Source organism: Chlorocebus sabaeus, chromosome 15, assembly GCF_047675955.1.
Source record: "Chlorocebus sabaeus isolate Y175 chromosome 15, mChlSab1.0.hap1, whole genome shotgun sequence".
NCBI classification, from domain to species: Eukaryota; Metazoa; Chordata; class Mammalia; order Primates; family Cercopithecidae; genus Chlorocebus; species Chlorocebus sabaeus.
This window is the reverse complement of record NC_132918.1, coordinates 89397756-89412103: the sequence shown is the minus strand read 5'-3', so window position 1 is coordinate 89412103 and position 14348 is coordinate 89397756. Positions and strand designations below refer to the sequence as shown.

The 14348-nt window shown below is 35.2% G+C and overlaps 1 protein-coding gene across 7 annotated transcripts in view; it reads left to right on the top strand.

Moving 5' to 3' along the window:
- Positions 1-14348, top strand: part of ATP13A3 (ATPase 13A3) — an 86209-nt gene that overhangs the window by 54042 nt on the left and 17819 nt on the right. For all 7 annotated transcript variants that reach the window (XR_005241956.2, XM_038003081.2, XM_038003084.2 and 4 more), the window contains 10 exons: positions 1211-1335; positions 2913-3088; positions 3563-3685; positions 3769-3848; positions 4486-4528; positions 4620-4729; positions 5026-5122; positions 5868-5940; positions 7520-7697; positions 9273-9460. Coding sequence is in view for 6 of the 7 variants with exons in the window: in XM_038003081.2 (XP_037859009.1) it covers positions 1211-1335; positions 2913-3088; positions 3563-3685; positions 3769-3848; positions 4486-4528; positions 4620-4729; positions 5026-5122; positions 5868-5940; positions 7520-7697; positions 9273-9460 (1193 nt within the window). In the remaining variant the exon portion in view is untranslated. The remainder of the gene's footprint in view (positions 1-1210; positions 1336-2912; positions 3089-3562; positions 3686-3768; positions 3849-4485; positions 4529-4619; positions 4730-5025; positions 5123-5867; positions 5941-7519; positions 7698-9272; positions 9461-14348) is intronic.

Below are 14348 nucleotides of genomic sequence, written 5' to 3'. Positions count from 1 at the left end.
TTCATAGATACATACTTCAAGCAACTTTTATTGGAATTTTGTTAGAAAAATCGTTTGGTTATTCCAAGTCTGAAAATCTAGTCTTTGACCACAGACCCTCCTCCTTCCCCATTGAGAAAAAAATTTCTATGGTATAATTTAGGTCAGTTGAGGTGTTTTTTGTTTGTTTTCCTTTTTTGTTTGTTTCTTTTGAGATAGGCTCTCTCTCTGTTGCTCAGGCTAGAGTGCAGTGGAACCAACCCGTCTCACTGCAGACTTGACCACCTGGGCCTTAAATGACCCTCGCTCCTCAAGCCCTTCCTCGTAGTGGGACTGCAGGCACAGGCCACCATGCCCAGCTAATTGTTTTTTCATTTTTTGTAGAGATGGGGTCTCACTATGCTGCCCAGGCTGTCCTCAAACTCCAGGGTTCAAGCAGTCCTCCTATTTCAGCTTCCCAAAGTACTGGGATTACAGGCATGAAGTACCATGCCTGACCTGAGATTTCTTAAGAACGTGACTATTACTGAACAGACTTCATCTCTTTTATAGTGCTGAAGCACATACTATTTTTGTGTGCATCTCTTTGGTTGCATTTCTGTTTCCCCACCCAAGTTTCTTGTGAGTAGAGATCATCCCTTTTTGTCTTTAACCTCCCAGTGACTAGCATAGTGCCTGGTGCATTCTTGATACTCAGTTATTTAAAGAATAGCATCTTGATAACTATATTAGTAGTATTTTCAAAGACCTATCTCTGAGTCCCAAGTAGATTTCATTGTTGGATTGCTAATGGTTCTTGTGCCACATTTTCAGGATCAGTAATTGTTTTATAGAATTGATCTCAGACTTGATAACGAATCCATGAAAACTATTGAATGTGCTTGTGGCACAGTTTTTTCTTTTTCACTTAACATTTAAATTAGGATATGTTGTAGAGGGCAGTAAAGAATATATTTATGCTTATACATTTTTGGATAATATACAAGATGAGTATTCCTTAGTACTAGAATTGTTTAGTGTACAGTGACGTACATTTCCAAATGATTATTATATTGAGATATTGAACTCCTGAACACGTGGTTTATTCAGCATATAAAATGTTTTAATTTATAGATATTTTAAACTGTGTTATAACTTACATTTTTAATTGCTAAGATATTTTAAGTTTGTGTACATAAGTTGCTTACTCACTTGACTAAACCATTATGTGTTAAAACTTCTTTTTCTGCAGAGATGCAATTGAGAACAACATGGATTTTATGGGATTAATTATAATGCAGAACAAATTAAAGCAAGAAACCCCTGCAGTACTTGAAGATTTGCATAAAGCCAACATTCGCACCGTCATGGTCACAGGTTAGACTTTATCAAAGAACACAGAACAAAATGGAGTGTGACAGAGTTGAAGTTACATAATACTGAGGGATAATCAGTTATAAAATAATATTATATATTCTATAGTGGTTTCAACCTAAGTTCTCTTTTAGCTCTGAATATTTTCCCAAGTGCAAGATAACTTTGTCATATTCTTTTTGAGGTCTACCAAATCCTATTTATAGAAAATATAGTAGAATAGTAAAAGTACATTGTAAAAATTTAAACTTGACTCCTTTTTGTTTTCTCTGTTTATTCATGTATTTCTTATAGCACTTATTATACCTTGTGTTATTTGTAGATTTGTTTTCTGTACTAGAATATAAGATTCTTGAGGGTTAGGATTCTGTTTTACTCATGCTGGGGTCCTTTGCAATTTTTAGAACTGTCAAGTACATAGAAAATGATTAATAGATATTTGATAGCGTGAAATTTTTATATGTGAGATATTGTTTATTACCCTAGCTTGAATTCTAGTGAAGTAGCCTTCTTTTTGTTTTTTGTTTTTTTTCTAGTACATCTAAGGGATTCTCCTGTTGTTACTGTACTGTTAATAGTATTAGATAACTCTCACTCCTTAGCTGTGTAAAATTGTGAGAGCTGGTTTTTGTTTTTTTCCTTAGCAGATAATCAGATTTAAGATACTTAATGGCACTTATGTGTTCAGTAAGACTAATATGGAGAAAGTCTGTATACATTTTTGTGTTTTAGACTCTTGAGATCTATCTAATAACATAATTTTACCGTATAACTCAAGATAACTAAGTCTGTTAACATCCCAGCAATTCTTAGTTCTTGTGTCTTCTCTGTCAAGGCATTTTTCACCCATTCCTCGTCCTCCTCTTTTATTTATTTATTTATTTATTTTTAAATTTTTTTTCCCTTGCCAGAATATGGCTTTGTATACCAAAAGTCATAGGAAGATATTCTTGGAAATAATGTGTGGAAATTGAGGAAAGAAATATCTTGCTCTTCTGTTTTGGTAGCAGTGGGATCCACAAACCTTTGCCTGCTTCTCCTTTAAGATCCTGTTCTTGCTGCTCTTCTGTTCTTCCTTCTCATGACTGAGAAGTTGTCTCTCTTGTTTCTCATTTACATCTGTTCTTATTACCTTTGTTAACTCTTTGTTTTGTATGATCTTGCTTTTGTAATTCATCCTTTCCTATGGCATAGTGCTGGTGTTCTTGCACAGACCACTAGTCACTGCAAAGTTATTTCGGTAAATACTTATTGAGCCACCTGATCTGTGTGTAGCGCTGTGCCAGGTATTGTGTAGATACAAATAGTACGTGACTGGAAAAGACTGAGAATTGTATTTGGCTTTAAAAATTGTGGGTGAGATGTTGTCTTTAGCATATACATGCTTGCATTATTTGAGACTTCTTTTGATAAGTATGCTCCAATTTTGTGATTTTTAAACTCTAAGGGGAAGAACCATACATTATCGTTATTCCGCCAGCCCAGTCGTGGAGACTGTAGTAGATTCTCAGCAAGTACTTGTTTGATACATTCACGTTTCCATTTTAATTTTAATGCATTTAAAATACTTTGAAAATTAGGTGACAATATGTTGACTGCTGTCTCTGTGGCCAGAGACTGTGGAATGATTCTACCTCAGGATAAAGTGATTATTGCTGAAGCATTACCTCCAAAGGATGGGAAAGTTGCCAAAATAAATTGGCATTATGCAGACTCCCTCACACAGTGCAGTCATCCATCAGCAATTGCCTCAGAGGTAAGGTCAAAATTGATTGTCCCTTTTAAAGTTTGTTGGTTTAAATTTAGTCTGGAAAAAAAAAAAAAGTGGTGCATTAAAACACAGTAAAGCAAAAACTAAATGAAAACAGAAGTCTGGGCTATTTTTTCAGAGATTATATTTCATTAGGACTGGGGCAGACCCAGGAATCTCAATGTTCAAATTTTGATATTTAGCTGAGATGAGAAGCATAGTTTTAATGTATAAGAATTCCAGATGTTTATCGTATTCTTCAAATAACTAGTGGTAAATGATGCAGGTGGTCCATCATATTCAGTTCATGCATCGTTTCAAATTGAAACTGATATTTAATTGAGTTTCTTTTTACTTTCTTTCAGTATGTTGTGGAACATATCAAATGAAAGAATTCAAGTTTAGAACAAATATGTTTAAAATAGAATTGTTTTACTTGGTTTGTCTGCCTAAATATTGTTCCCAATGTCTCATACACAGGCTATTCCAGTTAAATTGGTCCATGATAGCTTAGAGGATCTTCAAATGACTCGTTATCATTTTGCAATGAATGGAAAATCATTTTCAGTGATACTGGAGCATTTTCAAGACCTTGTTCCTAAGGTAAGTAGTTTGGGTATATGTATGTGTTCACATGACTACATCGTGAACAATATTTTTAAGAAATTTATTTGATTTTTTTCCAGTTGATGTTGCATGGCACCGTGTTTGCTCGTATGGCACCTGATCAGAAGACACAGTTGATAGAAGCATTGCAAAATGTTGAGTAAGTATTGGTGTCTTTTTTGTTTTTGGTTTTTGATGAATTATGGTTTCATTTCAGCATCAGAAAAATAATTTTTATATATGTTTCTTATATTAATATTTCATATTTATATAATTGTGATCTGTAAGGTAGACGAGAACTTTAAGTGCCTCTTTAAAAAGTCTTATATGCTTTTTATTTAGCTAAAGTACAATATCCACAGTTTTTTCTCCAGGTGCTACCTATGACTTCATTCTTTCAGGTGCTCTATCTTGATAGAAGTGGCTAATCATTTTAGTAAACAGTTATGTTTCAGGTTATTAAGGGATAAATTTTTACTGATAACTTTAAAAGTAGCCATACCGAAGACTGTAGGCACAAGCACTTTGCTCTAAAGATGAGGAAATTGAGACACCAAAATGATTTGCCAATAATGTGACAGAAATAGGACAATAACCTAGCTCATTTCACTTGCGGTCTGGTGCTATTTGCAAAACAGCACACCTGTGTTCATTATAATAAAAAGATTCAGTAGTTCCACTGGGGGAAATCCTGGTGTGTTAGCTCTTTATAATACTGTAATAGAAAAATCTTAATAAGTTAAATGTTTTGTAGTTTAAGAAATTAATTAAAATCTTAACATTGTTTTGTCTCTTAGTTATTTTGTTGGGATGTGTGGTGATGGCGCAAATGATTGTGGCGTAAGTATAGTTTTTGTGATTTACTTTTGTAGTTCTTACTGTAGCCTAAATCATATTCACAAAACTTAACCAGTTGTCTTAAAATTATTAGGCTTTGAAGAGGGCACACGGAGGCATTTCCTTATCAGAGCTCGAAGCTTCAGTGGCATCTCCCTTTACCTCTAAAACTCCTAGTATTTCCTGTGTGCCAAACCTTATCAGGTAGTACAAATTAAAATTTTTCTCATCCCTTTTTCTCTTGCTCTAATAATGCAGAAGAGAAAATTACAAAAAGTAATGTGAATTTGTTTAATATTAGCAGATTAGCACATTTGAGCTATAACTTACTAGTAACCAATTGATTGCTACTCCTCATTTGGTTTAGTTCTTTTGGTGGATATAAGCGCTTTGTTGTAGCCATTGAATGTTGATGTTCATGTGTCAAGATAAAGTTGTGGTTTGGAAAAGAAGTTTAAAATGCTTTTATTCACATGCCAGTATTTGATTTCTTTTCACAGGGAAGGCCGTGCTGCTTTAATAACTTCCTTCTGTGTGTTTAAATTTATGGCATTGTACAGCATTATCCAGTACTTCAGTGTGACTCTCCTGTATTCTGTGAGTATTAATATTGTGTGCAGAGATAACACTAAATGTGCACAGTAAATTAAGATGTTGAGTATATATGTTTGATTTTGAGTGCATCCATTATTAATTGTTTATGTGAGTAGTACCTATAAATTTACCTTCAATTTACTGTAGTTTGAGTAGCAGATTGAAAAAGTTAAAATGAGAAAAGATGTTTCAACAGTGCTTTGTTGAATTTGGGGAATGGTTTGCATTTGGAGAAAAAGTATAAACAGCAATGGCCACAGGTTACCCTGTCAGATTTTATAACCAAAGTGTTCTGACATCCTAAAGACTCATGGTGACACTATCCCATTTTACCATTTGTAGAAAGTATCAGAAGGGATGGTATTAGATGAGGATACTAATTTACAACGTTGAATATTTTGAGTAAATGTTAGTGTTTTCTTTTTGCCAAAAAACCATGTTGGCCAGGATGGTCTCGTCTCTTGACCTCGTGATGCGCCTGCCTCGGCCTCCCAAAGTGCTGGGATTACAGGTGTGAGTCACCGTGCCCGGCCTATTGAATGAATTTTAAGGAGATGCCTTTTATACTAATATACTAAATCAAATATTTGTAAATACATATTATAGTTAATTTCAGAGACACATATATTTCAATTTTGAAGCAAGTCCAAGTGTCATTTTTGGGAAAATCCAAACTATTAATAAAACCTGGGGACACTATAAAAATAATTCCAAAAACCTAATAATGTTTTTAAAATTACTTCTATAGATCTTAAGTAACCTAGGAGACTTCCAGTTTCTCTTCATTGATCTGGCAATCATTTTGGTAGTGGTATTCACAAGTGAGTATTTTGCTTTGCTATTGATTTTTAAAGTGTATGAAATTCTGATGTGACTTATTAAATTTTTGTAAATTTACATCAACAATTGTAACATAGCTCACACCTTTCCAGATTCCTTCTAAATATATTATTTTATTACCAATTGTTTATATCTTGCCCCAATTTTTTTATTGTTCTGTCTCTACTGTTTTTTTCCCTGAAATATTTGAAAATAAGTTTTTGACCAGTATACTCTTTTGCCTCTGACAATTTTAGTGTATATTTTCTAAAAGCAAAACCATTATTTTATATAACTAAATACAGTTGTAAAGATCAGGAAATTTAACATTGATATAATATTATCTGGTCCAAAACCCATATTCAGGTTTTGTCATTTGTCTCAACAATGTCCTTTATGCCTATTTTCCCGTAGTCTCCTAGATTAGAACAAAAAATATCTTCAGACATTGCCAGATACTCCTTTGGGGTGCAAAATCCTCTGGTTGAGAACCACTTATCTTTAGTAGGTGATAAAAGTAGTGAAAGTTTGATAGGGAGCAGGATTTTCACAATCTCAAAGTATCTTTTCACAAGGTGCTGGTTACAAAGGGAAAAATAGAAATTTCTTTTTTTTTTTTTTCTTTTGAGACAAAGTCTGGCTCTGTCACCCAGGCTGGAGTGCAGTGGCACGATCTCGGCTCACTGCAACCTCCGCCTCCCGAGTCCAAGTGATTCTCCTGCCTCAGCCTCCCAAGTAGCTGGGATTACAGGTGCGCACCACCATGCCCAGCTAATTTTTATATTTTTAGTAGAATTGGGGTTCCACCATGTTGGCCAGGCCAGTCTCTAACTCCTGACCTCAAGTGATCCGCCCGCCTCGGCCTCCCAAATTGCTGGGATTACAGGCGTGAGCCACTGTGCCCAGCTGAAAAATAGAAACTTTATAGTGGAAAACTTGTGTTGTATACCACCTTAATAAGTAATGAAAGCCTTTTTAAAAACTGTTTCTGCTATGTTTATATTGCTTCAAACATTGGTAATATCGTAAGAGGAAGAAGTATGTATCATTTTAACTGTAGTTTTGCAGTTAAAGATTCAGAAAATAATGGTCTCTTAAATATATGAGATGATCAACTTTGTAGTTATTGTGTTTATATTTAGTTTTACTATTTTTTTAATTTAAAATTTCTTATTTATTTATTTATTTATTTGTAGAAATGGGGTTTCACTATGTTGCCCATGCTAGTCTCAAACTCCTGGGCTCAAGTGATCCTCCCACTATGGCCTCCCAAATTGCTGGGATTACAAGCATGAGCCACCATGCCTGGCCTAGTTTCACTTTTATTTGTTAATATTACTGTTGAATTTCAATAGAAATGTAAAAATTATTCCTGAGGCATTTTTCAAAAAGCCTACACTGTTTACTTTTACAGATTATGCAAATGTTTACGACATGTGACTTGGTTTTTGGAGATTTTTTATATTAAAGAATTGCTAGGCAAAAACAAATGTTTAAAGTTCCTAGATGAATCTAGTTGTGCCTTATGCAGTGACAGATGAATGTAGATACAAACCTTTCCTCTTTTTCTTTTCAACATAGTGAGTTTAAATCCTGCCTGGAAGGAGCTTGTGGCACAGAGACCACCTTCGGGTCTTATATCTGGGGCCCTTCTCTTCTCCGTTTTGTCTCAGATTATCATCTGCATTGGATTTCAATCTTTGGGGTTTTTTTGGGTCAAGCAGCAACCTTGGTATGAAGTGTGGCATCCAAAATCAGAGTAAGTTGGTCAATCTGTGTAAAAATCTATATAAAATATGTGCGACATGTATGATATGAAAATGAGTTTACAAGTTTATATAAAAGTTTGTGCCAGGTGCGGTGGCTCACACCTACAGTCCCAGTACTTTGGGGAGGCCAAGGCAGGTAGATCACTTGAGACCAGGAGTTTGATCAGTTGAGACCAGGAGTTCGAGACCAGCCTGGTTAACATGACAAAACCCCGTCTCTACTAAAAATACAAAAATTAGCCGGGCATGGTGGTGCCTGTCTGTAATCCCAGCAACTTGGGAGACTTGAAGCAGGAGAATCACTTGAACCTGGGAGGCAGAGGTTGCAGTGAGCCAAGAGATTGTTCTTTGAGACAAAGTTTGCATGCTGACTGCTTTAAACACTTGCATAATTTGGCCTGTATTTGCCTGTATATCACGGTCACTCCTGTCTTTGGGAAGATGTTCAGGCAAAAACCTAATAATCACTACCAAGATGGGGATCTTAGATCAGTTTCTTAATTTGCTATTGAGCCTTACTTATCTGTAAAATAAGAAAGTTGGAATTAATCTCTGGGGCCTCTTCTAAACCCAGAGTGTTTTGTACTTCTAATTTCTCTTCCCCCAGTTTAGGAAATGGCATTTTGAAACTTATGGGGAAAAATAAATTAGGTGCATTTGCTATTTGTAGAGTGTAGAGTGCTCTGTAGATCACAAATTATAACATCATTTTAATTAAACGTGTTAATTTTGTAGAATTAAATTTTCAGATGTAAACATTTATTTTTAGTTTGCTTGATTGAAGGGTGTTATCTTTAAACATTTTAGAAGATTTTAAGAGATTTAACGTTACGTTTTTTATGTGTGCATAAAAACACTGCACATGAAAAAAAGAAAAGAGGTGGAATTTTCTTGAGAATCTTTCCGTAGTTCACTTGCAGCATCATCTGTTAATGTTAATCACATTTTGTGAGCACTTACTTGTGTTTATAGTTAATGCTTCAGTAATGATCGTTGGGGACTTCTCATAATTAGTTGTTTGTGTGCCTCATGGTCCTGCCTACCTGAAATTAGAAATGAGAGAGAGCCACAGCTGGAGAATACTGAGGGCCATCAAGCACTGGGGGCTTGCTGGGCATTTGCACAAGTCATCCTGCTAGTCCCCATGTCAACTTGTGATGTAGGTACCAACACTGACCAGCGAGGAGGTAGGCTCAGAGAGAGTAAATGCCGTTTCCTCAGTTCGCACTGAAAAGTGATAGAGCTTGGGTCAAGCCCATTTTCTGTCTGCTTTTACTCTGCTAAAATTCCTGCCAAAATTAAAAAACTGAGGGGGGCTTATTAAATATTTCTTACTTGATTCTAATTTTTTAAGTGATTGAGATGTCTGACTGAAGAGAAAACCCTTCATACTCTTTGTACCTGTTTTATATATCTTATTTTGATATTGTTGGACCTTTTGCTATAAATATCATCGTATTTCTGTTTGGTATGATAGTGATTCAGGGCAATTAAGGTAAGATTGGTTTCTTTTGGGAAATGAGTATTATGTTTACTAATGCAAGCATTTTTTGCATGTGTTCTAGTGCTTGTAATACAACAGGAAGCCTGCTTTGGAATTCTTCACACTTAGACAATGAAACCGAACTTGATGAACATAATATACAAAATTATGAAAATACCACAGTGTTTTTTATTTCCAGTTTTCAGTACCTCATAGTGGCAATTGCCTTTTCAAAAGGAAAACCCTTCAGGCAACCTTGCTACAAAAATTGTAAGTTTGGCATTTATTGTGATTTCCACCCTGCCTTGCCCCTTTAAAACTAATGTAGAAGAGAATAATCATAACTGTCTTTTCCACAGTAAACCAGATCTTCACAGATGGAATGAACTTAGTGATTTAGATGTTTACTGTTTTGTTTTACTTTCATTGGTAGTTGCCACCCTAAATTTAAAGTTAAAGTCACCAGTGTTAAACACTGTTGTTTTTCACATCCTGCTGCCTCTGGCTGCAGCTTTTATTTCTGCATCCCATTGCGGAGGGAGTTAGGATTGGAAACAGAGACAGAGGTTCCTCAGCCCATTGTGGAGGGAGTTAGGATTGGAAACAGAGACAGAGGTTCCTCAGTTGGAACAGTAGGTATTACACTTTCCTCCGGGGCGGTCTGCACAGCATCGGCCATCTTCTTCATTTCTGACACTGGTATGGCCTGTGTTCACCTCTGGGATTCTTCATTTCTAGTATCTTTGCATGCTATTGAAGAAAGGGCCATTCAGCATAGGCTGAATGGGGGCCTGTGCCCTTGTGGACTTGTCTATGGCAGTAGAATATACCATTTTGATTGATCAAAATTAGAGTTTATGGAAAAAATCAGTTACTACATATAAATTGCCAATTAAAAAAATTGAGAATACACTAATATATGGAACAACTTTTAGACTTCTGCAGTGTCTTGGAGCGAATAGCAATTATTCTTTTGCTGTAGTTATGACGAGGTGGCAGTGTTCTAGCTGGCAAGATGCCAGGTCACAGGTATCAGTATGTCATAGGAGTCATAACTGTTAGCGTCTCTGTCTCATATTAGCATTTATAAGGCATTTTCTCATACGTTATCTTATTTGTCACTTCTACCCTGTTGGTTTGTAGGGCAAGTTTTATTACTTTATATTTTGGACGGGTAAGATTAAAATCGGATCTCACTGGTAATTTTTCCTTTATTGGCCCCATTTTTGGAACTTATGTTTCTTATTTTAAAAATTACTATATTATTACTTATTTATTAGTTATATATTGCTATATAACTATACTAATGACTGTTACTAAGAACTGTAAAAAATAACTATTTAAAAAATAACTTATTATTTGTTAGTTATATATTGCTGTATAACCATACTAATAACTATGTTACTAAGAACTGTATTACAACCATGCTGTGGGATGAAAAACCTTCCATAGAAGATTTGCCATGGTATTTCTAAAAGATTTTTTACTACAGATAACTTATTATAAGGTGAATTTAATCATTAACATTGGTATGTGTTTTATTTTTAGTTCAACATTTTTAAATTTCAAGGAAATATTGAACACATTTAAGGGTAGCTAAAAACATCTATGAAAAAACATTGCTTTTTTTTTTTTTATTTGAAGAAAACTGGTATTCAGACTGGTTTGCAAGCAAGATAGCTCTATCAAGAAAGTTAATTTTAGAGATCTACCCTATCCACACTGTTACAATTAAAAAAGAGAAAGGCAGAATATTAGTTGCCTGTTTCTAAGAATGCGTCTTCTATATGTTTGGAAAACTTTTTTAAAAAGGGTTAAGAAATTTTGTATTTTCGTTTAATTTCCAATTTACTAGAATAAATAATAAACACTGTTGTTGGCCACTGGATGATTTAAAAATGTATTATTATATTTAGCAGAAATACAAGCATAAAACTTGATTGCCTTTCCTGTTATCAGCTTGTGTACTTCTCTCAGTGGGTAAACAGAAGCACTTTCTGTTATAAAACTTGCCTTCTGAAAAGCACAAAAGGAGCAGTACAGTTGATGCAGACGTTCTGCTAGTTTTCACATCTTGTCTGTTTGTCACTGGAGTCCGTGCAGAGTCCTTTCTAGGACCTGCCAGTTAGTTTTCACCTCTTGTCTGTTTGTCACGGGAGTCCATGCAGAGTCCTTTGCTAGGACCTGCCAGTTGTTGCTCTCTATAAATGGTGTGTAATGTATTAAATGTATTTTGAAATTATATTTTTAAGAATTAATCTCATCCTTAGGTGTTTAAGGAACTCTCTTTTGAGTTTTTTCCTTGCTTGTACTGGTTCACTTTCAATCTAAATTAAACTTAACTTCAGTCTGTATGGTTCCCTATTTTCAACTTGAGCTTCACAGTTAACGTTTTCTCATTCAGCTGCTTTCATTTCAAGGGTCGTGATATGCACTTAATTCTTAACAGTCTCCTTTAGACATGATTTCTTGGATTTGGCTTCAATTTTTAATGCAGTTTCTTGTTGGATCAGCCCTACAGTTTATTGCTTGTGCTACCTAATCCCTTTGTCTGTCTATGAAGGCATTACTACTGAATTGCCAGTATCTTTCCTATTCAGGGCTTGTGTATCTTTTTCCTATTCATCTAGCATGCCTAAATTGGTTGAAGCAGTTCAGATACCTAGAGGCCCTACAGAATAAGGTGACCTTTTAAAGACATAACTGGATAAGGGAGAGGGATAGGAATAAAAAGGCTTAAGATTTGTGGCTGTAGGTTAGTTAGTCCTAGTTATTGTTTGGGGAAGGAACAAAGAGATATATGTATCTCTTTGATGAATATTGTATGTGTGTCTACCTGATTTCAGAGTCGCTAAGGAGAATATGAAGGAAATCCTTTCTGGTACCTTATTTTGATACCATAGTCCCTTGGTGGATCTGCAATCATGAACAGCACATCATATGTTGCCACAAGCTGAAAAATATTTCATAATAACTTCAATTTAATGTTGCTATGTACTTTGAATACTTAAATATCTACTATTTTCTACAGAATCCTTATATCCCTGTTTTATAGATAAAATAATTTGACTGTAAATGACTTGTTCAGATTCACATAGCTTTGTGGAAGAGTCATCTAAAACAATCTAAATCCCTGGCCTGCAATCACCAGTGACACAATTTGTTTTGATAACTGTCTTCTGGTGAAGAATGTTTATTTTACACTTTAGTATAATTACTAAACCATTGTTTATAATGCTAGGAGAATCTAGGAGCTGAGAGCATAGTCTACAAGAAATTCATACCTCTCTAAAGTGAATACCTAATTCTTCTATTCTTGGTTGAAATCCTTATTGATTTTAAAATGTGGTATGATTATATGTCTACCAGCCATCCTTCTCCCCTGTCACTTAGTGTCTTTTTTGAATAGTGCCTTTTTTTTTTCCTCCAGGCTAAACAAAGATAGATTCAGTTACTTATTTTCTCTTTCACATGGAAATCTTGGCAGATTTTTAGAGGTGGGATCCAAGAGGTGGCTGTGGGAGAGACATGAAAATTTGAGAAACAAACATTGTTTAGGTAGATGTAAAGACGCTTCTGTGCTTGAGTAAGTTATTTTATTTTATTTTTTTGCCAACAACGCACATGTCAAGAACCAGGTGCAAATCTGTTTGCTGTGGTTTGAAAACTGCAATTGGATTTGAAAAACATGCAATATGGGTATTACTTCATTGAAATTCTTTTGTAGTCTCTGTGTTTCTCTCTGCCATTTATATTCTGACCATTGCTTTTTGTACTTTTTCTGATTTTGTCTTTTTTCTTTTCTGTTTTTGTATACTTCCAACCACCACTTTCTAAACACTTTTTCCTTACCCTAACTACTTAAGTGACCATAGAACTTATATGATACTTTAGTTGCTGCATTTGTGAAACAGGATGTCACATTTCCTGTTTACAGTGTAGTAGAATTGCTTTTTACACAATATGAGTCCCACCTTTTTTTTTTTTTTTTTTTGAGATGGAGTCTCGCCCTGTCGCCCAGGCTAGATAGAGTACAGTGGTGTGATCTCGGCTCACTGCCAGCTCTACCTCCCATGTTCATGCCATTCTCCTCCCTCAGCCTCCCAAGTAGCTGGGACTACAGGCACCCGCCACCATGCCCAGCTAATTTTTTATATTTTTAGTAGAGACAGGGTTTCACCGTGTTAGCCAGGATGGTCTCGATATCCTGACCTCATGATCCGCCCGCCTCGGCCTCCCAAAGTGCTGGGATTACAGGCGTGAGCCATCGCACCGGCCCCATGTTTTTTTTAATCCTTTTGGCTCATAGTAAATCCAGTGGCTCATAGTAAAAAAAGTGTCTCCACTTGTGATATAAGTGTTCGTGTAAGTTTCAGCTTAAGCTACTAAAACTATGTATATATACCCCTACACACTGGTATATATAAACATAAAAATGATTAATATATCATATAGTTTCTGTAGAATGATAAATATATACCTGTAGTTTTGAATTGATATTAACGAAGTTTATATTTACAAATAACTTCCACGTTTAAACCTAGCACTGAGACCCTTCATTTCCAGTCAGTAGAAGGAGAGTGACTTCTTTACCCAGTCTGGAGGCTTCGTGGTAAAGTTTTTTATGTGGTCTTAGGAAAGTTTGAGTCTGAAATGGAGTTCAAATAGGAACTTGTAAATAAATGTCCAGATCAAAGGAAAATGGGAAAAAGTTTGGGCTATCAATATAATTAGGACATTTTGGAGCCACTTTTATGGCTTATTATTATATAAGTGTATGCTTATATACATGCATGTATATGTGTGTATGTACACACTTAAGAAAATGGCCATGAGCAAGCAGTTTGGTTTTCGAGTTAGAAAAGTGAGACAAAGTACTACTGGGTGGATTTGCTGTTCCCAGCTCCCGTAGCAAGCCATAAGGTCAGCCCGCTTTGAAAAACAGTAGATCAACTCAGTCTCTTGGCTTTTGGCTTTTTCTGTGAAAACATTTTCACAGTGTAAATCAGTGAAAAAATGGGATTCACTTAACTAGAAATATATTCACATTTAGGTTAGAATGCCTCTATTTAGGATTAAGACATACCTAATACTGAAAATAAGTGTTATTCAGCATTTTTACAATCAATAGTAATTGTCATTGAATACATGTTTTAAA